We start from the raw sequence: 27,790 nt of genomic DNA, 5'->3' as shown, positions 1-27,790 counted from the left end.
TGAATGTTATTATATTTTAAAAAAAGTTGTTGTTTAAGAATTGTAATTAGATGTTATTTTTTTCTAGATAATTTTTTTTTTTAATTGATCTATTATTAAAACATTTAAAATTATTTAGGATAGTAAAAATAGTACATCAAACCTAAATGTACTATGTAGGGTGATGCTTAATGCTAATTGACCCCCTAAAAGATATTAGATTAGTTGTACAACATCACTCATAGCATATCTTAGTTATAGTTAAACCTCATCATTATGCCGTCTTATTTAGTGACACGCAAACAGCGTATTAAGAATTGAATTGATGAACACAACCAGAAGCCACTTTATTAATAGTTAAAAAAAATATCTACAACTGTATGCATTCAATAAAAAAAAAAGACAATTCAAGATAACCTTAAAATATAGTAATATTCTAGATAATATTTTTTTTTTCTTAGTATGTTATCTATATTTTAATATATAAATATTTTTAATTATTATATTTATATATTTTAAAATAAATCAGGTTAATATAATTAAAAATAATTTTAGAAAATTTTGTCGCAATACCAAATAGATAATGTCATTTTTATATATGCTTATATAATTTTTTTTTTTTTCTAATTTCGTTTACCATTATGATGTTGTTTCTTTTTCATATGTATGTATACTCATATATAATTATTTGTATATATAAGTCGATAATGTATATATAAATTTTATTATTTTTAGGCTTCTTCTGGATCTTCAATATACAAGCCCTAACCACTGCCTTGTCACAAATCTCGCTTACGAGAGACCTCTTTCGTCACGGCCCGGAAGAATCACCAGTATCTTCTTGAAGGATCGATTGCGAAGACCGGCCGGCCGACGACTAAGTAATTAGCTGGTAACTATTTTTATGGTAAATTTTTTTTCAATGATTTTTTTAAATATATAATTAGTATTTTTTTTTTTTTTAGAATCAATTGCTTGGCGTGCTTGATAAAAGTCAGTTTATATAGAAATTTTATTTTGATGAGGTTCAATTTTGATTATTTTTGCAAAAATGAATGAGTAAATGTACATTTTATTAAATGTACTAGAAATAATATTGTTCTCAATCATGCTTTAATTGAATATTAGAAAAAATAATTTTTTTTTATTTATTAATGTAGTTTTATATAGAAATACATTAAAAACGAAATATGAATTACTGTTAAGGGTAGTAAAATTATCATTAAATTTGATTTTTGCATATGTAAATAGAAAGTTTTACTAATATGTGTCCGGTTGTTAGTACTTCTCATTCCCAAGTTCCATTTTATGTATATAGTTTTTTTGTCATTATATTTTAGTATGTCTTGTGCATCTATTGATACACATAAGCTTTTGAAAGTGATGACAATAAAATTTAAAACATAAAAACAGTTCTCATCAAAATTATTTATAGGTGTTTGTTTCTTTTTTTTTATAATTTCATAATCTTATTTATTTTAAATTATTATATATATATTTAATTTTTATTAACTAAATTAATATTATTATTCACCCTATAAATTTAAGTAGATGTTTATAACGTACTTGAAGGTAAATTCACGTTTATGATATTAGTATTTTTTATATAAGGTTATATATATATACTATTACTCGATATTTAGTAAATTTCTATATAAGAGATACATTTTTGCTCGATTTACCAATATTTTTTTTACCAAAAAATATATAACAAAAATTTTAATATTTTTATTAACTTATTATACAACTGCTTTTTAGATACATTAATAAACCAATTTTAACAAATTGATTTTTAGTAATTTTTGTTTAAAAAATTTTATAAGTTCATTTTAAGTTTTATGTTACTTAACTACCAATATTTTTTTTTATTATAAATATTAAATAGATACTCAGTCATATCTATAGTACTTCAATAATATAACATCTTTTGTGTTTTTTTTTTAATATTTTATTCTTATTTTACATATCCAGAAGAAGTGATAAAATGTTTACATTTCTAAGTTAGTATTCAATTTTGGATGGATCATCTTATGTAAATGACAGATCATCTTGTACATACAAGTAAATTCTCTAGCCTGTTCCTTTCTTTTTATTGTTAATATTTGTTGATCTTCGCCATCAGGCAGCAGTTGTATATCACCAAAACTATAATATTTTTCCCCGTGATTTTCTTTTCTCCATTACGTTCTATCTTATATATATATGTATATATGTATAAGATAGTTGAATATAATATACCAAGTTTTACTTCTTGATGATGATAACGACGACGACGCCGCAAACATCAACAGAATAATACATTGACTAGTATAAATCTTTTAACGTATATTTATTTGGATATCATAGATTTTGTTTAACATAATATAGTGTATTTATTGATAATTTCTATACTACTAATTTTGTATTTAAAAGAACTCTTTACTAATACTTAATAATATTAATCAATTTATTCTATTTCCTTCATGTTTACAACATATTGTCTATTAATTTGAAGAGTTAAGAAAAAGGAGAAATATTATTCAATAAAATTTTTCATATTTTTATATATTCAATCTGAAGATATCTAGAAGCTGAATTTGGGAAAAAATAATATTTAACAGTCATATTTCGTTTATTCTAAGTATAACTACATGATTGAAACCTTGTTAAATTTTTTACTTTCTATTTCAAAACACTTAACTTCTTTGTTACAGGTCGTCAAAGACGGCCCCATGGCCTGTTGTTTAAGCGAGGAAGCTCGCGAACAAAAGCGTATAAATCAAGAAATTGAAAAACAATTACAGAGAGATAAACGAAATGCCAGACGTGAGCTTAAACTTTTATTACTGGGTAAGTTAATTAATGGATTTTTTTTTTCTTCTATATTTTAATATAACATTATATTTTGCATGAATATTTTGAATATTAAAGTATTTTTTAATTATCAATTTAATGAAGAGAAAAAAGAAGTTTATTGTACAGTAATGTATATATATATATATATATATATATTTGTTGTTGTTTTTTTAAATGATAGTTACTTTACTATATTTTAACCAAAATTTTTTTTTTGTCTAATATTTTCCCTATAAGTAAAATAGTACTAGTGAGGAAAAGCTGTTAATATGTAACACTATAAAAAGTCTACTTATATTTTATAGAATAAAAAGATAAGTAAGATAAAATAATATATTATTAAAGAGGGTTATTTTAAGTTCTTTTTAAAACAATTTTAAATAAATGAAAATGTTATTTCGATTAGTTTTTTTTTTTTTTTTTCAATTTAACATACAAATTACTGTTATTTATAGGCAGGCAATAATTTTTGACAAATAAACGTTATATTTTTTTTTATTAGATTAGGAATGTTGATATTTAACATTTTAGATAATTACTTTTAGATAGACATATATGGTAAAACAGTATAGTTTTTATAAGTATATATTTAGAGAAAGAGACCAATAAAAATTTAAAATATTTTAATAGATTAAGTGTAAAATAAAAATATTACTGTTTACTATAAGATAGATGTAGAAATTAGTAATTTTATAATTGCTTTATCAATTATTACAGGTACGGGAGAGTCCGGCAAATCAACCTTTATTAAACAAATGCGCATCATTCATGGTCAGGGATACTCAGAAGACGACAAACGGCAGCACATTCGATTGGTCTTTCAGAACGTCTTTATGGCAATGCAATCCATGATTCGTGCCATGGACACATTAGGAATTCCTTATGGTAATGAAGATTCAGAAGATAAAGCGAATGTAGTAAGAGCAATAGACTATGAAAATGTAACGTCATTTGAAGAGCCTTATGTGTCCTATATTAAAGATCTTTGGGAAGACAGTGGAATTCAGGAAGCCTACGATAGAAGGCGAGAATACCAACTTACTGATTCCACAAAATATTATTTAAGTGATGTGCGACGGTTAGCTGTGCCTGATTATCTGCCTACAGAACAAGACATCTTACGAGTTCGTGTTCCCACGACTGGTATTATCGAATATCCTTTCGATTTGGAGCAAATTATTTTTAGGATGGTAGATGTTGGAGGACAACGATCTGAAAGGCGTAAGTGGATTCATTGCTTTGAAAATGTTACATCGATTATGTTTCTTGTTGCTCTTTCTGAATACGATCAAGTACTTGTAGAATCTGACAACGAGAACAGAATGGAAGAATCAAAAGCTTTATTCAGAACCATTATTACGTATCCCTGGTTTACTAATTCTTCTGTTATATTATTTTTAAACAAGAAAGATCTTCTGGAAGAAAAAATAATGTATTCTCACTTGGCTGATTACTTTCCAGAATATGACGGACCTCCTAAAGATGCAATAGCTGCTCGAGAATTTATATTGAAAATGTTTGTGGATTTAAATCCTGACGCTGATAAAATTATCTATTCACATTTCACTTGTGCTACTGGTATGTTTATTATTATTAATAACAAAAAAGTTATATTATCTTTTTTCTTATTTTTAGACACAGAGAACATTCGGTTTGTATTCGCAGCAGTAAAAGATACAATATTACAACATAATTTAAAAGAATACAACTTGGTGTGATTGATCAGAACACAGATGGACATATTTAAACAATTAGTCCAAAATGTCTTTTTGAAAGTTTTTTTTAATTATTATAAATTTTTAACTTAACATCAATTCAATCAGCTAAATTAGCTAGCCTCTTATCAATCTCTAGCAAAAAGATTTGAATCGTCGAATTATAAAAGCAATCAAACAATACGTATAATTTTTTCAATGATGTAAACATACAAAAAAAATTTATATTGTTTGATTTGATTACCGACGGAAAAAGAGATCCATAGAACACATTCAATTAAAAATCACTGCTTTTGCTCCATAATCAACACACATACATAAAATTCCCCCAAGTCTTTTGATTTGATTATTATTTTATTTAATTGATAATTTTTATTATTGAATATTATAAGAATAACTTTTGTTCTCCTTAATCAAAACTTGACATTATAAAAGTTTTACCGTTAATCATTACGTCATTAAAGGACTCCTTAGTTGAATATTCATTTCTTGTTTTATATGGAATTTTGTCTTTCCACATTATTACAATTATATACTGTTCTGATTTTATAAATATTTTCACTAATCTTCTCTTAGTCTTTTTAATTGTAGATTTGTTTTAATTTTATAGCTTTATTTACTAAATTTATATACTTTTTTTTTGAAGTTATTATTTTTTTTTTATCAAAATACCAACATTTGTAAATATCTATTTATAATTCTCTCTGTATATTCCAACAGCCTCATTATTGCTTTCTGGCTTTTGGCACATAACATTATACTACGCAATGTTTTTTGTCATTGCTGGTAATTTTATGCTCTAACTATTTAACTTTAGTATTCAATTTACACGAATTTTATGATAAGAAATTTTTTTTTCTACTAACTTTACGCACAAAGTAATCATTTAATAATTGTTACTCTTTATAAAAAAATTTTTAAAGTTATTGTGAAATAGAATTATAAACGTATGTTTTTATTAAAAGGAATATTCAGTGGTATGATATATGTATGAAAAATTGTATCAAGCTAATTGTAGTTTTTTGTTATATTTTTGATACATTATTTCTACAGAAATAAATTTTGAAATTAAAATGTTTAAAAGAAGAACATTTGGGTGTTTTAAAGAAGAATGGTAAAGAGAAACATTAAATATAATAAAAAAAAAATTATAATTAAGAATTTATATAAATGTATAATATATTTTCTTTACCTTACATGTATAAATAATTATGCTTAATTTTTTTTTTATTAATTAATATTTTTAAAAATTTATTATAATAATACTAAAACTTAAAAATTATCATTTATTTAGTAGATTAAATTTATCATTAATATAAATTTCTTAAATCATCATTAAGTTTATTGTTGTTATTAAATAATTTGAAAATAACAATCTAAACAATATGTTATATCTTCTACAAAATTTTAATCATTACTTTAAATCGATTTTTTTTTTCAATATAAATAAAGCAAAACTATATATACATTAGAAGTATATCTTTGTTGTTTAAATAGTATCAATGTCATTTAAGATGTTAAACATTAAAGTTTTAAAGATAAGTTTAATGAATAAGAAAGTCTGTTGACTAATATCGGAATATCTTATGATGTTTTTATTCTATATGTTCTACTAAGACTTAAATACATTTGTTTATATATTTTTCCGCTAACAATAGTTGTTTTTTTTTGTATTTTTTTTTTAAATTTACAAATGAGTAAAATATATGAAAATCAGGAAGAAGCATTTTTAAAAGATCAAATCCTTAATCAATTAAGTAATGAAACAGCAATCAGTTATGTAGGTTGCTTACATGCACGAGAATCTGAAAGACAAGAAACTTTTCTACAAAATTGTGAAAAAAAATCTATTCCAATTGTAAGATTGAAAATTTCATCATACATTTTCATATTTTAGACTGTTCCTTCATTAGGGATAAATTTAGACTTAAAAGTTTCTAAATACACAATTATTAATGATGATTGTGATGTTTCTTTTGAAAGTAAAATGATTTTCAATGGAATTGCGGTTAAATGGATTGGAAAAATTAATAAATTTTCTTTATTGGGAAAAGGACATTTTGAACTAGATAAGGAAGAATCTAAAAACCAAAGTCAACATTGGAAGAATGTTGCATTCTATAATGACAAAATTCAAAAAATAAAAAATACAATACTTTAATAATTTATTAATTGTTACTACTATTACATTTTTCCTAATAAAAGTTTATCTTCCAATAACAAATCTTATAATATTTATAAAAAAAATAACAAAAAAAAAACTAATATTGCCAATCAGCAAGATATTCATCAGTATAATATTTTTTTAATATTGGATCTTTTGGAATAAACACTTTTTTATCTGTTAAACTAACAATTGAACCTGATTCAATTCCCATAAAAACTTCTGTTGGTTTTTTAATTTCATTCGCTTTTCCAGTACTGTCAGGCAATTCATATCCATATTTCTTTGCTAATTCAATTCTATCCTTTTCTACTTCTTTAGGATCAGCAAGATATCCTCTGTTTCTTGGATTTGTATAATAAAGCATTAAACTTTGTGGTGGAGCTTTTCTAGGAGGAATAGGTTTACCTGATAAAAACCATTTTTTAGGATCAACAGCACATTCAAGGGAATTTAAATCATAATATGCTGTTCTAATAGTTCCACCATTTTTTTCAATCATTGCAATAGTATATTCACTTGCCCATTGAACTTCGAGGTTAACTTTTGCAACAAAAACTTCTCCACCTTCATCGTTTAATTGAACACCAAATTGTCTTTGACTTGGGTCTATTACTATACGTCTTGTATTACATAAAGTAGTTATATCTATAAGTTTATTTGTATCAATCCAATTTAAATCAATTAATCTTTGTAATTCAATTAAAGATATAGGTGGGTATTCTCTTCTTAAATTTATATCACCATTAAAATGTTTCTCCCCAGGAAACATACGATGCCATGGACGAAAGAAATCTCCCCAAACCCATCCTAATGGTGGTTTAGCAGCATGTTGAAGTTCACCAATTGTATGACCATGTTGATTATGAGCTTTTTTTAATTGACGTCCAGAAACTCTTGCACCAGGATTATCTCGAAGGTCTTGTAATTTAATTCTTGAGGTAGAAGATACATATTTCAATGCACGTTCAACAGCATTTTTAGTAGATGATGAAGCCATAACAATAGAATAATATAAAGATAAATTTATAAAAATTAAAACAATTTACAGATTTATTCTTGTAAAGAAATATTTGGTACAATGTATATCAATAGGTAAATTAATTTTAACAATAACTGATTATTTTATCCGGTTTAAAGCCGTATGCAATATACAAAATGTATACAAGAAATGTACGGTATAGATACTGATTGTATTTGTATGATATACAGAAAGTTTACAAGCTGTATACAAATTGTATGTATCCTGTATACAGTTAAAAAATATTTCAAATAAAGGCAGTTGATTATTAATTAATTAATTGAAATGTTTTTTTAATTTATTAATGCTTAAATTTTAAAATTTATTATCTATTTTGTTATTTTCAAAAAATTATTTAATTAATATTTTATTTTGGTGATTAAAGTTTATAAGAAAAGGAATAATTAAAAATTAACAGCGTTCATACAATTAAAAAATTATAACAACTAAATTATTTTTAAATTAAATCATTTTAAATTATTAAAAGAACATTTCTCGACGTTAGTGAAGTCTTTAATTTTTAATTCTTCATAAAATCCAGTTGGATCTTATTATTTGTATTCTTTCTCTACAGAATATACGGCTTATAAAGTGTATACAAAATAGAGAAAGTATACATACTTCTAATAAGTTGTATACATGAAATAAAGGTTAAATACAGCTTGTTAGCTTTCTGTATCTTGTAGCACTTAATTGGGTAGTTACACGTTTTTAAAGATATTTTTTTGGTGATTGTTATTCAAATATTTGATAAGATAAATTTGTTAATCTCTGTCTTTTCCATTGAAATACAATTCCTCCCACACCAAGAAGTACACCAAAAGCAAATGAAAAAAATGATGATACAAATAATGAAGCAGCAGTATATCCCACAAATTGACTTGGACTAGGTTGTGGTACTGTAGTTGGATTCTTCATAAAAGAATTTTGACGAATTGTTAATATAGTTTTATATACTTGAAATGAAATTTCTTTTGTTGTTAATGTTGAATTAAGATTAGCTATAATTTCATCAATTGTCGTTTGATTTCTGAAATGAATTGTTGATGATGGAATAATATTTATTTTATTTGAAATAGAAAAGAAAATTAGGACATCTTCATCTGACTGTCTTATAAAATAATTTGTAAAACGTAAAGGAGAAGATACTTGTGAATTATTTGACAATGTATATGATAATTCATCATAAACATTCTGTAATCCAAGATTTTGAATAATTTTCGTAGTAGTATTTTTGATTTTAATATAATAATATGAATTATCTAGTATTTCCAAACACGATGAAATATCATAATTAATTGTAGAAAATAATTCATTAGTAGTATTTTTAAATGAAACTAATTCTAATTTGTAATTTACAGATGGTGATTTGTAATTAATTGTATGTAAAATTGGTCCAGACAAATCATTAAATTTCCAATAATCATTTGTATATAAAACTTCAATTATACCACCATTTACATCTTTAGCTACATATGAATCAAAAGTTAAATTTATATTTGTCTTAATTGAACCATAATAATAAAAATTGTCTCCCAAAGGATCTAACATAAAATTTTGAGGATCTTTTAAATATATTAAATTGTTTTTAGTTCCTGTATTTATGAAATCAGTTGATAATTCTTTGACATTTAAACATTTTTTATCTTCCTCTGAAAGTATGTATTCATATCCATAAATAAAATCTTGTATAATTTTAACTTTTTTATATTTATTTTTTCCTTCAAATTTTCCAATAAATGGAGCAATAAAATTAAAGTTATCCTCTAATACATATGAACTTAAATCATATTTTTTACTATAAAATATACCAATATTGCTTATTTTGTTATTCACATTATTATACATCTTATATTTTGCTTCAAAATTATTAGGAATATTTTTAGGAAGAACACTAATTGGTAAATTTTTACAAAATGACATTCTTGGAGGTAAAATATCCAAATATTTCTTTTTTTCTGAACTTTTTTCTATTTCAACAATTGATAATAAAACATTTGAATTAATTTCAGCTTCAGTTAAGTTGTCTTTTTTGATATCTATAAATGTAAAAAATATTTTATGTTTATAACTAACCTTTATACTCAATTATTGAAATTTCATATGGTACTGGATTTGAAAATTTTGAATCATATGGTTTTTGTTGAGTTCTTTGTCCAGAGTATGATATCATAACTTGAATTTTTTGATCATCAAATGTAGAATTTTTACATCCCATCCATGTAATTGTATCAATACCATTTAATTCTTTACTGTCTTTTAATAAACTAGAAGTATCATATGAAAATTCTGTAAGCTTTTTAATTATTTCTCCCATTGAATTAAAAGTAATGTTAAATATTTTTTTTACAGATTCTGTAAGACCATATACTTCTATATTTCTATATCCTTCTAATTTTCTACATTCTTCATTTTCCATAGTATAATTTTCTATAACAAAATCACTATACTCACCCAATATCCATTTTTGTAAACCATTTCTATTATGTAATGTCCAAGTTCCAAAATTTGTATAGTTATTTTCGGTAACTTTAGAAGTTTCGTTATTTATAAAGTTTGTGATACGTGTTACAATTGTATAATTTGTTGACAATATTAATTTTTCCGTAATATTATTATTAATTGGTAAATTTAAATGGTTACAAAATATTTTATTGGTATTTACAAATGTAGTATATAATAAAAATAATATCAAAATAACTAGTATCCTTTTCATTTGTAATGAACAAAAAATATATGATTTGATAAAAGACATATGACGATAAATATAAAGCAAAAAAAACAGTTAGTTTATCAAATAAAGATAACAATTGGGAGAATGTTCATCGTAAACTTTTGTTTGTTTTAAAATAATTTTTTTTATATAATATATTATTTTGTAAAAATTAAAAATATTAAAAATAAAATAGCAGGTTATTTATTAAATGTTTTACATGAAACATTAAAACAGAAACCAAAAATTTATATGAAAATGATAGAATATAAGTATATAAATAAACAATTATTTATTAACAATCTAGTCTTTTTTTCCTTCAGCTGCAAGCCTTTCTTTCTTTTTCAAAGCTTTTGATCTTGTTACTTTACTTGTAGACCAAAAAATATAATCAAGAACAAATTCTGGTAACAATCCTAAAATTTCTGCCTGAAGTTGGTGAGCAAAAGTTCCAGTAGTACTAGAAGCATTACCAATTGTATTAAGAGCACTTTTGACGTATTGTGATGGAGATGGTGTGAAAAATGATGTCTTTTTAACTTTAGACATATTTGTAGCAACCATCATTGGATTAAGAGCTTGGAAACAAATTCCCGTATTAGAATATTCTTTCTGAAGAATTTCAGTAAGAAAATTGACATATTTTTTTGTTGCTGAATAAACAGCCCACATTGGCATTTGATGAAACCCGGCAAATGAAGCAACATTTACAATTATACCACTTTTGCGTTCAACCATTTGTGGAAGAATGGCAGCAGTAAGTAATGTTGGAGGAAGAGTATTAATTACAGTGATATCAGTTATTCTTTGAAGTCCACCGTCAATCTTATGAAGAATATCTGGATATTCATAAGATAAACCAACGTTATTAATGAGAATACCAACTTCAAGGCTTTTAAGTTCACTTAATATAATTTTTTCATAATCATTTAATGAAGCATTTGTAAAATCATAAGCAATTGTTTTGATTTCAATATCTTGTGAAATTTTTTCAATCTCATGTTTGACATCTTGCAATTTTGTTGGATTACGTGAAATAAGAACAATATTGAAACCTTTTTTAGCTAACTGTATAGCATAAGCTTTACCAATACCATCTGTTGATCCTGTTACAACAGCCCATCTAGCTCCAGCTTTCTTGATTAAACTAATTGGGGATGCAATAAAAAATGGATAAAACAGACGTTTAAGAATAAAAAAAAATTTCAATAAGATAAATCCCAATGCTCCATATCCAAAAATTTTAAGTGTACAAGGACAAAGCATCTTTTAATATATATATGTATCTGAAAATTATAAAAAAAAAGTATAATTACTGCAATTTTAATAAAATAAAAATGATTTGTTAAAAAGAAAGACAATCGATTTATAGATAGAAATAATTTTATGTAATACCAAAAGTAAAAAATAAAATGATCTGACTGTTGTAAAAATAATTACGTATAAAGCCATATAAATTGATAAGACTTCTTATTTTTCGCTACAAAGTATAAAGTATAATGTTTAACAAAAATGGAAAAATAATTATATATTAAAACTATTAATAGAAAATTTTTAATTTATAAGGTATTGTAATAAAATAAATAATTAGATCTTAAAGTATGTATAGTCAATATTTTAAGTGGCATAATTTATTTCCAATATCTGTATAAGACACTGTAGAATTTTAGAAATATAAGTTTGAATTTTATCTAAACGAATGTAAAATGTGTAATAAAAATGAAGACATTGAAAGTACATTATCTAAGTATGCTGTAAGTTCAAATTAATATATTTAAATATTTTTATTATTTAGTTAAAAAGAAAACAATTATTAGAAGAGGAAAAAAGAAAAATGAAAGAAGATTTATTGTTAGATGAAGATGAAGAAGATATATTTGAAGAAGTTGAAATACCTTCTAAAAAACCTAAAGAAGAGGAAATTACAAAGACAAATGAACCAGTAAAAAGTTTACTTGAAAGGCATTTAAAAAATTTAGAAAAACCAATAAATGAAGAAATAAATAATGAAGATATTATAGATCAAATTGGTCCTAAAGGAGGATTACAAACATTTACAGAAATAGCTAAAGGTATTACATATCAAAAACCATTGAAAACAAATTGGAAACCACCAAAACGATATCGTAAAATGGCACAAGAAGAATGGGCAAAAAATAGAAAAAAACAAATGATTCTTGTAGAAGGTGAAGATATACCACCAATAATAGAAAGTTTTGAAGAAATGAAATTTCCAAAAGTTTTAATAAAAGGTATGAATTTGAAAGGTATAAAATTACCAACACCAATTCAAAAACAAGGTATGCCAGTAGCATTATCTGGTCGTGATATGATTGGCATTGCTTCAACTGGAGCTGGAAAAACAATTACTTTTTTAGCTCCATTGATGGCATTTTGTCTTCAACAAGAAATTGAATTGCCTTTTTCTAGAAATGAAGGACCATATGGATTAATTGTCGTTCCTTCCAGAGAATTAGCTCAACAAATTTATGATGTATGTAAAAATATTGGTGGTACTATATTTCAAGGTGGTCTTCCTGAAATTAAAGTAGCATTAACAATTGGAGGACAAAATATGGCAGAACAAAAAACTCAATTTAGTAATGGAATACACATTGTTGTTGCAACTCCTGGACGTCTATTGGCACACTTAGGTTCTAAAACTTTTAATCTTCAAATTTGTCGCTACGTAGTTTTAGATGAAGCTGATAGAATGTTAGATTTAGGTTTTGAGGATGATCTAGCAAATATTTTTTCATATTTTAAAGCGCAACGTCAAACGTTGTTATTTTCAGCTACAATGCCAAGGAAAATTCAAAATTTTGCAAAAAAAGCTTTAATAAAACCTATTATTGTTAATATTGGAAGAGCCGGAGCAGCTTCATTAAATGTGACTCAAGATATAACATATGTTAGAGGTGAAGATAAACTTCGTAAAATTCTAGACTATCTTCAAAAAACACCACCACGTGTAATAATATTTGCTGAAAGAAAAGGAGATGTTGATAAAATATGTGAATTTCTACTTTCTAAAGGAATTGCTGCAGCATCAATACATGGAGAAAAAGATCAAGAGGAAAGGCACGAAGCAATTAATCGATTTAGACAGGGTTTTCGTGATGTTTTAGTTGCAACAGATATTGCTTCAAAAGGTCTTGATTTTCCTAATATTATGCATGTTATTAATTATGATATGCCAAAAGATATTGAAAATTATGTTCATAGAATTGGAAGAACTGGTCGATCTGGAAAAAAAGGTTTAGCAACAACTTTTATAAATAAAAAATCTGACTTATCGACACTAGCAGATTTAAAACAACTATTAATTGAAGCTGATCAAGAATTACCACAATTTCTTAAAGATTTGGTTATTGAAGTTAATAGTGAAGAACAAGAACCTGAGAATAAAGAAGAAATTTCTACTGAAGATAAGGGATGTTCTTATTGTTCTGGATTAGGTCATAAGATTTCTAATTGTCCTAAATTAGAAGCTAATAACAGAAAACAAATGTATGGAAGGGATTCAAGATATCACGAGTCATCACAATACTAGCTTTTGTATATATATTTTTTTAAATTATTAAATTTACCTATTTAATCTTTATACTATATAGGTGATGTTTAAACTAATAAAATTTTGTTTTGTTTTTTAAATATCTAAAACATTTTTGTAGTTGAAACAATCATGCTGATTGCAAAAATCCAAAATTTTTTATTTTATAATCTTTATTATTTTTTATCTTTTAGATTTTTTTTAAATGACTTTATTTGTTAAGCTTTTAATTTTTTTAAAAACTTAACATCTAATCCCATTGTAAATATAAAGTTATCTTTTTATTTTTTGTTTGAAACAATTTATTGTTTCTTTGCATAAAAGTTCAATTTTTATTACTATATAATTAATGTGTAAATATAAGATAATATATTATTTATTTTTTTAAATAAAAATGATGCTATATTTTAAAATTTAAAGATAAATGGAGCATTAAAAAAATATATATTTTTTAATAGTATGCAAAGTATAATTTAAATTTAAATATTTTTTTTATGAATCGTTCAATATATAATTAAAAGTTTATATTTTAAATCATGGTATTTTTTTTTCATATAAATTACATATATATACTAAATTAATTTTTAAAAAAGTATTAAAAATTTTGTTAATAGAATCATTTTAATTTGACTATAAACATAAAATTTGAAAATTGAATTATTTTTATGAATAAATTTAAGAAAATCTATAGAATAATTTCTAATTAACAATTTTCTTATTAATTGAAAACAGTATGGAAAGTGTTTTTAAGTTGATAATGAAAAAAATGACAACATTACTAAAAAAATTTCCACAAATAGAAAAAAAAATTTCTACATATGAAGAATTACTTGAAATTAAAAGAGAGACAATAATTGGATTAATCTTATGTTTATTCTGTCGTTTGTTATACAATTCAGATGGATTTTATTCTATAAGTCAATTTATTGCTTTTTTTATACCAATCGTTTTAACAATAGATAGTTTTAATGATAAAACTAAAGAACATTCAGTACTTAGTAGAAAATATTGGATATTTTTTGGAATTCTTAATATATTTGAAATTGTTTTGAATTGTTTTATACAATTGACATCATTTTATCATTTTTTAAGATTATGCATGTTTATAATTTTATTTACATATAAAATTGAATATGTTGAAGTGTGTTTAGATTTTATTATTGATATGTTTTGTGACAAAGTAATAAAACAGGAAGAAGATAAATCTATTTTAATTACTGCTAAAGAATTTATTGAAAACTTATCTCTAAGAAAAAATGCATCTAAAAAAGATAAAAGTATAATAGAAACATTATAAAATTAAAATAATTTTGATTAACATAATTTTTTTTTATTATTTATAAAGATTAACACCTATTGTAATGCTTTCATTTACTGTGAACATAAAATTATCAACATATATTTTTTTGTTTTCTCAATTTTTAAATAAGCAAAATTTTAAATTTATCATTATATTAAAGTAATGTTTATAAAGCATTGTAGATGATTATATCAAAAGTATTCTAACAAATCATATAAAATTTTGAAATGTCTTTTTTTAATAAAAAAAATTGGATACACTATATACGGTAGATTGAGTAAGAAAAAAAATATTACTAATTAAAAGTGTTGGTATTTAATTTTCATAAAATTATTTTTAATTTTAAAAATTGTTATTTTTTAGCAGATTATAAAAAAGGATAATATTTTAATTCTTTCAACTAAATTATTTAAATCGATTAAATGATGTGAAAATATGAAATTATAAAAAAAAAATATATTTATGTTTAAGTAAAAATATTTGATTTAATCTTAACTAATAATTTTTTTTATTATACTTAATATATTAAACAATGGAAAATATATTTATGATTAAAAATGTCATACATAAATTTTGCTATTCATTTTTTTTATCATTAAATTAGTTTAATGAATTATTTTAAAGTTTGTAGTATTGATATTTATTTAAATGTATCTGTAATTAAAAATATAAATAATCAGTAATTATCAATAAATATACACCCACATACAAGTTTTATAAAAATATACTTTTTATTTTATGAAAATATAAATTTTATTTCTTTAACGTCGATTTGTGAAGAAAGAAAAACTGATAAAATGATTTATCTTTTTTTTTAAATATTTATGATCATATATTTTAAGTATAAAATTGTTTTATTATTCTTGTAATATCTAATTTTTACAAGTTCCTATCATAACGTGTGATAATTTTATACAAAAGTTTATTATATTATTTATTGTCTTTCCATTTGTTACATCATTTTACTATACCAATTTTTATCATTAATATTATTAATTATTATCAATATGAGTACTTGTACTTTGGAAAGTAACTGTACTGATGTTGTTTCTAAAAAAATAGTTTGGCCTTTTTTTAAAATCAAAAGAAATACAAAATATGTTAAAAGAGTTAGAAGTATAACAAAATCACATTCATTAAAAGGAAGTAAATATGAAACAAAAAAATTCTTTGGTAACTTTAAAAATTTTTTAAAAATCTATAATATTTAATTTTTTAGCATCTACATCAGTTATGGGTCCAGGTCATATTATCAGATCAAAAGGAAAACTAAAATTATTTTGGATAATTATTTTTATATTATGTACATCATTTTTTATTTTACAATCAACTTTTTTAATTGCCATGTTTCTTAGCAAACCAACATTTTCTAAAATTTCAATAATTTTTGAAGAAGAAGGTTTACCTTTTCCTTCAATAACTTTTTGTAATTTCAATCCAATACGATACAGCTATGTAAATAAATTAAATAAAACTGGCACGTTTAGTAAAGAATTGTTAGATTATATCTCAATGTCATTAATAGAAGTTACAGATCTTATGAATCTTGCAGACTATAGAGATTTAGTTAAAGGACAAAAAGAGCTTGAAAAATATATTAATTCTACACATAAATCTTTTTCAATAAATAATTTCATATTTAATGCTGGTTTTGATTGTGAAGATATGCTTAGAATATGTTCTTTAGGAGGTCAGGAATTTGATTGTTGTAGTGCTGCAAGACCAATCCTTACCAAGAATGGTAAATGTTATGAAATTGATCTTAAATCTTCATATATTAAATGGCTTCACAATTCTGTTAGACTTGGTGTTGATAATGGTTTAATGATAATAGCTGATTATCATTCAGAAGAACAATTATTTATTGATACTGATATTGCAAAAGAAAGTTTATTTGGAGATATTTTTCAAAAAGGTTTTAGATATAGTATGCATGAAAAAAAAGCAGGAAGTCCTTTTGCATCTGAAGATAGTACAGCTTCTCCTGGAACAAGAGTTTTCACTGCTTTAAAATTAGAATTTAATAAACTTTTAGAATCTAATGATTGGGGAAATTGTACAAAAACATGGCCTTCTAAATATAAAGATAACAGAGAATACTCTTCTAGAAATTGTAAAACACTATGCAGAGCTAAATATTTTAATGAATTTTGTGGATGTGCTCCGTATTCATATAACATTGATGACAAATATGCTGTATGTACTCCATTTGAATTATATAATTGTATTAAAAAGAATAAAAATTCTTTAGATGATATTATACCACAACCTTTATGTGAAGAATGTGCTCCTGATTGTGAATCGTGGATTTATTCAGCATACAATTCTTATGGTGGAAATTTTCCTTCTGAGGCTTTATATAAATTAGCTGGAAGAAATAATTCTTGGACACCAAATTTTATTAACAATAATTTTGTAGCAGTAAATATATTTTTTAAAGATAACTCTTATACCTTTTATGAAGAAGTAAAAGCAACAACAATATCAGAAGTTCTTTCAAATATTGGTGGAAGTATGGGACTTTTCCTTGGAATGAATATTATTTCTGTAGGTGAAATATATATTTATATTCTACGTATATTTTGGATTTGTGTATCAAAAAGAAGAAGAAAAAATGTTATTGAGAAAAAAAGAAGAACTAATTCTCAAATAACTATATAAGTAATGTTTCAATATTTGGTTATGAGTGAAAGTTACGACAGAGAATACAAATAATATTTTAGTTGTATGAAAACTTAACAGTTAACAACTGAAAATTGGTGCATTCATAGTAAAATAAATTACAAACCATGAAATGACTTTACTCCACTTTTTTCTTAAACGGAACATTTTTACGCCTTTTTATCTATAAACAAATAAATTTTTTTTATTCTATTTATGGATTTTGAAAGTCAAAAGAAATCTTCAAGACATGAATTTGCCAAACTTCAACAAACTTTTTGTCAATTGTGTAAAATACCAAATGATACCAAATTCAAAATAAATTGTTTTATTTGTCATAGACCATTTCATTTAGAGTGTTTATTATTCAAAGAAAAGTCTATTAATTTTTTTAAAGAAAAATGCAATGAAGGAAAATTTAGATGTCCTAAATGTATAACATGTGAAATATGTAAAGAAATGATAGTTGATCCAGAGTTTATTGAATGTTATAATTGTTCCTCACCAATATGTGGTCCATGTATTGAAAATCAAGGTAAAAAAGTTGAAAAATTACGGTGTAAAATATGTAAAAATTATTTTTGCAAAAAAGATAATCCACAAAAATCTTCTAATGATGAAGAAATTGAAGAGGAAAATTATTTAATCAAAAGGAAACTTAGGAGTAGTACAAATAAAAGTATAGACAGTAAAAAAATTTCAAAAGATAATAAACAAAGTATTATGGAAAATGAAAAAATTTTTAAAGATGAAGTTAATCAATACATTCAAATTAAATTAGATACAAAAACAATAAAAAACTGTTCTTCCAAAGTAATGGAGAAAGCTTTAAAAAAAATTTTTGATATGGAAATAGAAAATAAATCAATGGATGAAAATGATAAAATTAAAATTATGAAAGAAATATCTCATGAATCAGATTTTAAATTATATATAAATAGTAAAAAAAAAAATACCCCTAATTTACATGATAATGATGGTAATCCAAAAGTTACTTCAACACTTCATTATCATAATTTTGTTATGAAGGGATTATTTCCATCAAAATATCCATATGATATTAAAAGTCAAGAACATATATATGTATGTAGATTTTGTTTAACACCACTTCCAGAAAAAGAAGCATACATAGAACATGATAAATTATGTAGCTGGAAACATCCACCTGGAAATGAAATATATAGAGATGAAAGAGAAATGATATCAATTTTTGAAGTTGATGGTAAAAAAAAACCTGATTATGCAAGAAGATTATGCTGGTTAGCCAGTTTGTTTATTCCACATAAAGTTTCAGCTTATAGTGTATGGTTTTTTCAATTTTACATTCTTACAAAAATTACAAAAGTAGGTTTTAGTCTTATTGGATACTTTTCGAAGGAAATGAAACCTTCTGGTAATAATAATTTGTCATGTATTCTTACTATGCCACATTGTATGGGTCATGGTTATGGACAATTATTAATTGATTTAAGTTATTCTTTATCTAAAAGAGAAAAAAAAATTGGATCACCAGAACATCCATTATCTGACCAAGGTTTAATAGCATACAGAAAATATTGGAAATCAATTTTATTATGTTATATAAGACAAAAATATAAAGAAAAGGCTTCTTCTATTTCATTGAAAGAGTTAAGTTACCAATCTGCAATTTTTATTGATGATCTTGTTTCGACAGCCTTATCTTTAGGTATTATTGGATATAATAAATTTTCAGAATCTTATCTTATCAATATGGTAAGTTTAACTATCATTTGTAATTGATTATTATTTCTTATCGTTTTTTCCTCATTTTAGTCTCAAGCAATTGATCAACCATTAAAAGAACTAAGAAGAAAAGTATTAAAAGAAAAGCTTTTAATTTGGTCACCTGAAAATATACCAACTGTTGATGGTTGGAGTAGATATGATTGTTGACGTAAAGATAAGATGAATAAAAATATTACATTTGAATTAATGTTTAGAAATATCTTTTTTTTTTTATTAAAATTACACATGTCAAGAATAAACTATAAAGTTAGTAACTTTTATTTGTGTAAAATGACGATTCAATAAGAGTATGTATATGTAAGGTGGTTCACGAGGACCTTCTAATCGAATCAAAATTGTATATATTTAGTGTACAAACAAAGAAAAAAATTTTGGTAATATTAAATTTTGATAGAACCATTTTTTTTTACAATATTCCGTAACTTTAATGTTATTTTTTTATTTATTTAAGTTTTAGTTAATTGTATTTAAAATAAATTTATGCTTATTTTTAATGTATCAATTATGATATTTTTTTTAATATTTGAATGGAAAAAACAATTTAAAATACAAAAAAAAGAATTGCCATAAATGGATCTGTACAAAATAAATATATATTTTTCTTGTAAAATATAAAAAAATATATAAAAAAATCTTCACATAATTCTTTTAAATTTCAAAATAATTAGTATAATGATAAGAAGTATGATTTTAAAAATGTCATTGTAACAAGAAACTATTAAAGAAATAAAATATGTGTTAAAAAAAATTAGTGACTTTTCTGAAACTAAATGTGATTAAGATAAAAAACACAGAGTTTAAAAAAAACCCTTAAAAACAGCATATGAATTTTTTTTAAATAATATTAACTTTGTAATCTTCTATTAAAAATCAAAAACATTAAAATTTGAGAATAAATTTTAAAAAATATATAAATAATTAAAAAAAAATTTTAGGTAATGATAAGTTCAACCATTGAAATAGTATATGATGTATAGTAATATAAGTAATTCTCCTAAATACTAAATAAATTTTATAATATTATTTTTAAAAAAATTTTTCGAAATTATATTTCTTTTATAAAAAAGTTTTGAGAAAATAATTGATAATTGAAAAATTTTAATAACTATTTTCATAGTAAAGGTACTAATAGTCTAATTTTGTAAGATGATAGGAAAGATTTTAAAATATATCAGACTAAAAGTTTAAAAATGGATTCAAATCCGCAAAGTAGTTATAAAATATAAAAAAAGTAAAAAAAGTTTAAACAAATCTTTATTACAATTTTAAGATTCATGTAAAGATGTAGATTATGAATTAAATCAAAAATTATTTTTAAAAAATAATTATTTTAAAAATTTTAAATATAAAAGTTAAAAAATATATTCATATTTGTAATATAAAAATTATTTATTTTATAATTTTTTTATTAAACTAAAAAAATACTATTGACAATTTGATGAAGTTTAGCATTCTTCTGAAAATGATTATGCCGAAAACTGTCAATGAAGTACCTTATAAAATATAGTTTGTGAAAAAAAATTTTCATGTTTCATATTGTATAATTTAAAATAGATAACGGTTTCAGAATTATTTTTTATAGTAACACTACATTCACTTATCATACTTTTATATCTTAATACAAGCATAACTGCAAAGAGACAAAAAAAAATATAACTTAATAATTATAAAGTTTAATGTTTCTATGTTTTTGACTTACATATTTTGGTATATAAAATATATATGCAGTGGTAAAAAGACGTAAAGTTTGAAGAAATATTTCAATTTTCGTGAACATTTATTCTAATACATACATAGGTATATGAATAATTGTGCACTTGTAATTTATAATCATTTTTTTGTATTGATAATCATTTTTATAAATTTATAATTATTTATTTTTCACATTTGCTTATATGTACGCTTCTTCAAAAAAATGCTACGTGGTTGTCTTAAAAGTGACAAACATGATTTCCCTAACACTTTTTTATCATATATATTTTTATTTCTCTACTGTGTTTTATATTTATTTTTCATCAACAAAACTAACTGATCTTTCTTCTAGTTTGATTTGTCTTTATAAATATTTCATAGTTTCACTCATCAACCAATAAATTTTTATTACAATCCTTATTTCTTCTCATTTATATTTATCTTTTTATTTATATAACTTAGATATAAATATATTTTTATATGTTTATATTATTTAAACGTATAAGATTAATTCTAATTTTAAATAGCTCCTCCTACATATTTAAGAAATTGCTTTTTCTCTGCAGTTTACTAAAAGTTCATACACCAATTCTTATTTTACAGACATATACTCTCGTAAGAAGGTGTAATTTGTAGCAGAAGAAATTAGTAAAAAATTTTTTTAACATTTTCCCTTCTTATATTTTTAATAATACTTTTATAAATGTGGATATATGTATATATTTATCATTAATAATATTATAATAAAACTTAAAAATTGTTATGTCCGGACTTTTTTATTGTGTAATTTCATTCACACCTTTATATATAACGTACACGTTTAAACATGCTAGCAATGATATATGTCTCATTATCATATAGACATTTTTCTCAATTATATAATGGAAGAAAAGGCTCCATCTGAATATAATAACTTTTATACTATTTCTATAATGTGGTAGCGATAAGAAAAATGTTTGTTTGTACTCTTTTTTATATTATTCCGATAATTTTAACAAATAAATTTAATTTTTTATTTGATTGATATTATATTACCACATTTTCATGAATATAATCACGTAAATTTATTGTTAATAATGTAAATAATTCTCTATTTCTAATTTATTTTAGTTTTTGATTTTATGATAGGAACACATGAACTCTGACACTCCGCATTCTAATATTGGAACTACCAATAATTATTTTTTTAATTTAGCTTCTCAGCTAGCCACACCTACAATTTCTAATAATAACACCAATAATAGAGTAGCAGCTGGAGAAATTGAGTTAATTCAAAATGCTTTACAACCATCATCCAATAACACTATTTTAGAGCACCTTACTTCATGTGGTTCTCAGTCCACTTTAACACAACCAATTTCATATGATTTGTCTAATATGTTATCTAGAAATGATTATCAAAATTTATTAAAAATATTAGGAAAAAATATTAATACTAATAGCCAACAAAATTCATCTAATAATTTATTATCAAATAACTCAGGTCATTTTAAAATTCCAACTCTTCCATCTCATATACAAATTGAAAATAGTATAGACCAACAACAAAAATTATTACAACAAAAATTATTTATCCATCAATTACAACAAATTCCTCCAACAACAACTACATATAAAGATAATTGTTCTCCTGTTTCAAATGGTTTATTTGAACAACATATGATTTTAATGAATGCTATTAATTCATCAGTTGGTATGTTTCAATTATTAATTTTATTTTTAATATTATTATTTATTTATATGTAATTACTATATATTTATAATTTTTTTTTTTTTTAAATATAATTTATTGAAACTTTTTATAACTTTTAGATATAAATCCTCTTAATAATCCACTATCATCTAATAATAATCTCTTAAGTAGAAGTGGAAAAAATAATATAGGAGAAAAAAACTCTTCATTAGAACAATTAGAAAGATTATCACAAACAGGTGCCTCGAGTATAGTTGAGAATGTACAGAATTGTTATCAAATTAACAATGAACCTAATAATAATAATAAAATATTACCAAGAAATATTTTTACCTTTAACCAAAGTAATGAGAAAAATAGTAATTCATTATTACAACAAATTGCAAATAATAATTATCAGGAGGAAAGTATGGATAGACAACTTACAAATATTACTAATGGTGATGATAAGACAGAGAAAATTGATATAGAACCATTAAAAGGAGAACTGACTGCTTTTCCATATTACCCTACACATTATATGAGAGGGACACAAATACAACTTTATGATGGTACTTCTAAACCTGTTAATATGATGGTTTTAGAAGATTTTAAAAATAGTTTAGCTAATATGAAAGAAGTTGAATTAAATTATGGTATTGTTTTAACAATTAATCAAATTGATGTTTCTGGAAATTTTGATAATTTACGAAATACACAAATTCAATATAAATTAAACTTTAAAATGGTTGGTTCAAGTTCCACTGTTACTGTTAATGCTGTTTCTGAGTTTCCTTTTTTTGAACAATCTCACGGGTGGTCTTCATGTAATCCAGTAAGATCTCTTAGTGTATATGGATTAGAATGTAGAAAGCTTCAAACTGGAGATGTGTGTTTGATTGCAACACCAAAACCAAATATAAAAGAGTCATTGAATGATGATACTGTATCCTTAAATAATAATATTAACAACAACAATAATATTTTTAAACAACCAAACCATCAATGCATAAAAAATTCAATTGAAAAAAATTTTTCATATCCTTCTCCATCATCTGTAGCATCAAATCAATATACGGGTACATCATCCTCAATTAATAATTTAGAACATTTATTTCAACAAAAATTACATAATCCGTCATCAATATTTCCTAAGGAAACAATTCCCTACAATATTACATCTATTTTTTCACAAGGAACGTCACCTTTTTCATTTCGTCATTTGGAACAGGTGAATAATTGTCAGTTACATAAAAATGTTCAACAAAACCAATTATCAGACTTTCATCAATCACATTCAATACAAGAACATTTACAAAATAATACTAATTTTAATGATGGTTCATCATCAATTAAAAAACGAAAATATTCTTCAGATATGTGAAAAAAAATTTTTGTTTTATGTACTTACTAAAAATCTTAAATAAGAGTAATTTATTTTTTTTTTTCTAGAGATTCTTTATTTTAAGGACAGACAATCAGTATTTATTTTATCATAAATGCCTATAAATTTTGTTTAAATAAATGTAAATAAAGCATTTTTTTTTACATTAATTTATCATGTTAATTAACATTTTTTAATGAAAAATAATCCTTATATAGTCTTTATTCATATTTAAAACAGGTGTAGTTTTATAGAAATATGATTATATTATGATGTTTGTAATCATGCAATTATTTGTTTTTTTGTATTATTACTAATTGGCTTCCTTCATATTTTATTATATTTTTTTCCTTTATCATTTTTTTTTGTCTTTGTTTTTATTAAATATTTAAAAATAAAATATTTGTTTTGTAAAACTTTTAAAGGGAACATAAAGCTGATAAATGAATATATTTTTAATAAAAATAATCTGAAAATATTATAACATTAACATATATAATGTTATCATTTAACTAAACTTCAATTTTTTTTTCAATTATATTAAATAACTTAACAAAACTACCTTCTTATCAGTTGATATAATTAACAAAGATAAACTATTCACAGCAAACACTTTTATTATAAAAATTGAAAAAAGAATTGAAAAAAAAGTAAAAGTATAGCTACTTCATTAGATTTAAAAAAAGGAAATATAAATAAAGTTAGCAATTATAAAAAAAAATATGAAAAATAATTATAAAAATTCTATAAAAAAAATGTGACTATTATATACTTTATGTTATTTAATTCTGATTAAGTTTATTAAACTTTATAAGTTATAACATTAATTTTTATTTATAGTAAAATTTCAAATTATCTGTAATTAATTTTAAATATATGTTATATGGTAAATAAAGTTATCTTCATCAAAAATTATTTTAGCTAATAAATTATTAATTTTTTTTTTAAATTATACTATTTTACTTAATATTATATAAATGTATAACATAAAATATGTTTAATGCTATAAAACAAAATCATTTATATTTTCATTCTCTAAAAAGGTGAAAATATAAGAATAATTAATTTTTAATATCACTCATTATTTCCTTTCTCCACCATTAAAAAATTAAATCATACTTTATATAATATTAAAATAAAAGTTTATAAAAAATTTTTTTGCTCAATTTTTATAATAAATATATAATTAAGTTAATTTTATAAGCAAAATGAAAGATAAAAATATTTTTATGCATGTGATTACAGTGAATTAAACTTCTATATGTTATTAAATACTTAAGATATATTATAAGAATATTGTAATATAAAATATTTTTGCCATTTAAAATGCGTATTAATTATCAAATGAATATAATTTTACACTTATTAAAATTACCACTTATAATATCCAAGAGATATAAAAAATTTTTATGATTAAAAAAATATCATTTTTAAAATATTATCATCAACTTATAAGTAATTAAAAAATGTTTTTGCTATTAAATAAAGGCTCTTTTTATAATCAGTTGATCTTCATTTTCCTACATTAATAAAAGGTTAATATAAATGTAGTAGAAATTATTTTTTTATGTAATATGTTCAAAAAAAAAAACATTAGTATTATTAAAAAAATTTATTTTTCAATTTGTTTTAAAAATTACAGATGATAAAATATAATTGTAGGACAATATGTTAAAGTAAATTAAAATTAGAAGTCAAAATTTTTTATCAACATTAGTAAAAATTAATCACTACATATTAAAAAACTTTTAAAAAAAGTTATAAAATATTGAAAAAAACAATGTAACTATAATGATAATTATTTTGAACTTTCCGAATCTTCTTAAGAAACAATTTAAATATACATAACTCCATTTTTGTTTCTAAGATTTTCTCGAAAAGAAAAATATTCATAGCAGTTTTCCATATATCTTTAGATATCCAAGATTTTTATTATGGGTTCTAATCAAAGTAATACCAAATACAATGCTAGAAAGGTTGGTGAAACTGTTATTATTGAAAGAGCAGAAGTACCAGAAGAATATCATAACGTTAAAGTATCTAAACAGGTAGTTTCTCGTGTTAATAATGAAAATATAGATAACCAAAATGAAAAGTCAGAAAACTCGTAAGTTTACATTTTATTTGAATTATTTTATTGATCTTATATATTTTAGTACACCACCTACTTCAAAAGTAGATGATCAAAATATAAAATATATTCCATTAAAAGAAATTAAAATCATAGAACGGAATCAACCAATTTCTGAAAATGAAATTGAGGCAAAGAAGGCTGTTTTTAAAAATGCAGCAAAGCGTGTCGATGATCGCTTTTTTAAGTTTCAACGTGAAAATGAGTGTGCTCAAAATGAAAATTCTATTTTAGTTTGTCTCGATAGTAACAAAAATATGCCATGGAACTGTTCTAATTTAGTACGAGAATACGATAATTGTATTACGTCATTCTTGCAAAAAGTTTCATCACAACAATAAATATATATAAATATTACAAAAGGAAAAAAAGAAATAGACAGATCCCACATTAATATAGGTTGTTTTTATAATGTGATAAACAAAATAAACAGTGACGAAAAATTATTAAATTACTTTATATTTTTTTAATGATAAGTATTTATTTTAGTTTAAATGTTTTATTTTTCCTGTTGAAACATTCCTCTAAAAGTAAATGTTTACATTATGTTTAATTTTTTTTCGATGTCAGCTATTGGAAACATATCAAAAGTTCCTTTTTCATAATCCATATGTCCATATAGTCTTAAGCATTCTATCATTTTTTCCAAACATGAGTATACTTCGCTACGCATTTTTGGTCCATACTCAATGTAACAGTAATTTCTCTTTGATCTATTAATTCTGAAGAAGAAATTTTTTCCATCGGAAGATTTGTAAGCAAGTTTTAAAGGTAAATTCAATGATTTTAAACTACCAGATTCGTCATTTTCATGGTAAATATAAAATAATGTCTTTTTCTTTAAAAGTTTTGTTATTTCACTTCGACTTTTACATCCAACATAGGTATAAGGTTCATAATCTAATTGTGCCATATTTTCTTCAGAAATCTGAGCTAATTTCTCAAAATTTTGTTGTTTTTTTAAATCTTCTTTTATTTTATTTTTTATTTGTTTTTTCCTTTTTTTATATTCAGTTAATGAATGATAACCAAATTGAGGTCTTTTTGGCCAGCAAATACCTAAATTAGAATTGTATAATTTTCCATCAATTTCTTGAACTGTGTATGTTGGTGGTGATACAATAGAACCATTTGATGTAAACTCTTCTTCATTATTAATGGGAATAGGATCACCTTTATCCATTATAAAATATCTTAAAAAAA

The 27,790-nt window shown here is 22.9% G+C and overlaps 11 protein-coding genes across 11 annotated transcripts; 7 read left to right on the top strand and 4 right to left on the bottom strand.

Annotated features, from left to right (window-relative positions):
• Nucleotides 1-620: 620 nt before the first annotated feature.
• SRAE_2000020700 (Guanine nucleotide-binding protein subunit alpha-11) lies at nucleotides 621-4,532 on the top strand (the record flags this gene model as incomplete). The annotated part of the gene is made up of 6 exons (XM_024651008.1): nucleotides 621-643; nucleotides 715-789; nucleotides 945-972; nucleotides 2,673-2,808; nucleotides 3,532-4,392; nucleotides 4,450-4,532. The coding sequence occupies 6 exons, from the start codon at nucleotides 621-623 to the stop codon at nucleotides 4,530-4,532; spliced, it is 1,206 nt and encodes a 401-aa protein (XP_024504728.1).
• A 1,690-nt stretch (nucleotides 4,533-6,222) lies between these two features.
• On the top strand, nucleotides 6,223-6,690 carry SRAE_2000020600 (Core binding factor, beta subunit family-containing protein; the record flags this gene model as incomplete). The annotated part of the gene is made up of 2 exons (XM_024651006.1): nucleotides 6,223-6,387; nucleotides 6,427-6,690. The coding sequence occupies 2 exons, from the start codon at nucleotides 6,223-6,225 to the stop codon at nucleotides 6,688-6,690; spliced, it is 429 nt and encodes a 142-aa protein (XP_024504727.1).
• Nucleotides 6,691-6,790: 100 nt separating this feature from the next.
• SRAE_2000020500 (39S ribosomal protein L15, mitochondrial) lies at nucleotides 6,791-7,693 on the bottom strand (the record flags this gene model as incomplete). Its single annotated transcript, XM_024651005.1, has 1 exon — nucleotides 6,791-7,693. One exon carries the CDS (start codon nucleotides 7,691-7,693, stop codon nucleotides 6,791-6,793), a length of 903 nt encoding a protein of 300 aa, XP_024504726.1.
• Nucleotides 7,694-8,449: 756 nt separating this feature from the next.
• SRAE_2000020400 (Hypothetical protein) lies at nucleotides 8,450-10,133 on the bottom strand (the record flags this gene model as incomplete). Its single annotated transcript, XM_024651004.1, has 2 exons — nucleotides 8,450-9,753; nucleotides 9,791-10,133. 2 exons carry the CDS (start codon nucleotides 10,131-10,133, stop codon nucleotides 8,450-8,452), a joined length of 1,647 nt encoding a protein of 548 aa, XP_024504725.1.
• A 597-nt stretch (nucleotides 10,134-10,730) lies between these two features.
• SRAE_2000020300 (Estradiol 17-beta-dehydrogenase 12) lies at nucleotides 10,731-11,693 on the bottom strand (the record flags this gene model as incomplete). The annotated part of the gene is made up of 1 exon (XM_024651003.1): nucleotides 10,731-11,693. One exon carries the CDS (start codon nucleotides 11,691-11,693, stop codon nucleotides 10,731-10,733), a length of 963 nt encoding a protein of 320 aa, XP_024504724.1.
• A 440-nt stretch (nucleotides 11,694-12,133) lies between these two features.
• On the top strand, nucleotides 12,134-13,980 carry SRAE_2000020200 (Probable ATP-dependent RNA helicase DDX41; the record flags this gene model as incomplete). The annotated part of the gene is made up of 2 exons (XM_024651002.1): nucleotides 12,134-12,181; nucleotides 12,223-13,980. The coding sequence occupies 2 exons, from the start codon at nucleotides 12,134-12,136 to the stop codon at nucleotides 13,978-13,980; spliced, it is 1,806 nt and encodes a 601-aa protein (XP_024504723.1).
• A 2,307-nt stretch (nucleotides 13,981-16,287) lies between these two features.
• SRAE_2000020100 (Na+ channel, amiloride-sensitive family-containing protein) lies at nucleotides 16,288-17,941 on the top strand (the record flags this gene model as incomplete). Its single annotated transcript, XM_024651001.1, has 3 exons — nucleotides 16,288-16,453; nucleotides 16,500-17,476; nucleotides 17,516-17,941. 3 exons carry the CDS (start codon nucleotides 16,288-16,290, stop codon nucleotides 17,939-17,941), a joined length of 1,569 nt encoding a protein of 522 aa, XP_024504722.1.
• A 216-nt stretch (nucleotides 17,942-18,157) lies between these two features.
• Nucleotides 18,158-19,855, top strand: SRAE_2000020000 (Histone acetyltransferase KAT7; the record flags this gene model as incomplete). Its single annotated transcript, XM_024651000.1, has 2 exons — nucleotides 18,158-19,675; nucleotides 19,736-19,855. The coding sequence occupies 2 exons, from the start codon at nucleotides 18,158-18,160 to the stop codon at nucleotides 19,853-19,855; spliced, it is 1,638 nt and encodes a 545-aa protein (XP_024504721.1).
• A 2,679-nt stretch (nucleotides 19,856-22,534) lies between these two features.
• Nucleotides 22,535-24,456, top strand: SRAE_2000019900 (Ataxin 1; the record flags this gene model as incomplete). The annotated part of the gene is made up of 2 exons (XM_024650999.1): nucleotides 22,535-23,093; nucleotides 23,213-24,456. 2 exons carry the CDS (start codon nucleotides 22,535-22,537, stop codon nucleotides 24,454-24,456), a joined length of 1,803 nt encoding a protein of 600 aa, XP_024504720.1.
• Nucleotides 24,457-26,390: 1,934 nt separating this feature from the next.
• Nucleotides 26,391-26,928, top strand: SRAE_2000019800 (Cysteine alpha-hairpin motif superfamily domain-containing protein; the record flags this gene model as incomplete). Its single annotated transcript, XM_024650998.1, has 2 exons — nucleotides 26,391-26,563; nucleotides 26,613-26,928. The coding sequence occupies 2 exons, from the start codon at nucleotides 26,391-26,393 to the stop codon at nucleotides 26,926-26,928; spliced, it is 489 nt and encodes a 162-aa protein (XP_024504719.1).
• Nucleotides 26,929-27,125: 197 nt separating this feature from the next.
• Nucleotides 27,126-27,770, bottom strand: SRAE_2000019700 (Hypothetical protein; the record flags this gene model as incomplete). The annotated part of the gene is made up of 1 exon (XM_024650997.1): nucleotides 27,126-27,770. The coding sequence occupies one exon, from the start codon at nucleotides 27,768-27,770 to the stop codon at nucleotides 27,126-27,128; it is 645 nt and encodes a 214-aa protein (XP_024504718.1).
• Nucleotides 27,771-27,790: the final 20 nt, after the last annotated feature.

The sequence above is a fragment of the Strongyloides ratti genome (assembly GCF_001040885.1).
Source record: "Strongyloides ratti genome assembly S_ratti_ED321, chromosome : 2".
NCBI lineage: Eukaryota > Metazoa > Nematoda > Chromadorea > Rhabditida > Strongyloididae > Strongyloides > Strongyloides ratti.
Note: the sequence above shows the minus strand (reverse complement) of the source record. Positions and strands in the feature narration are given on the sequence as shown.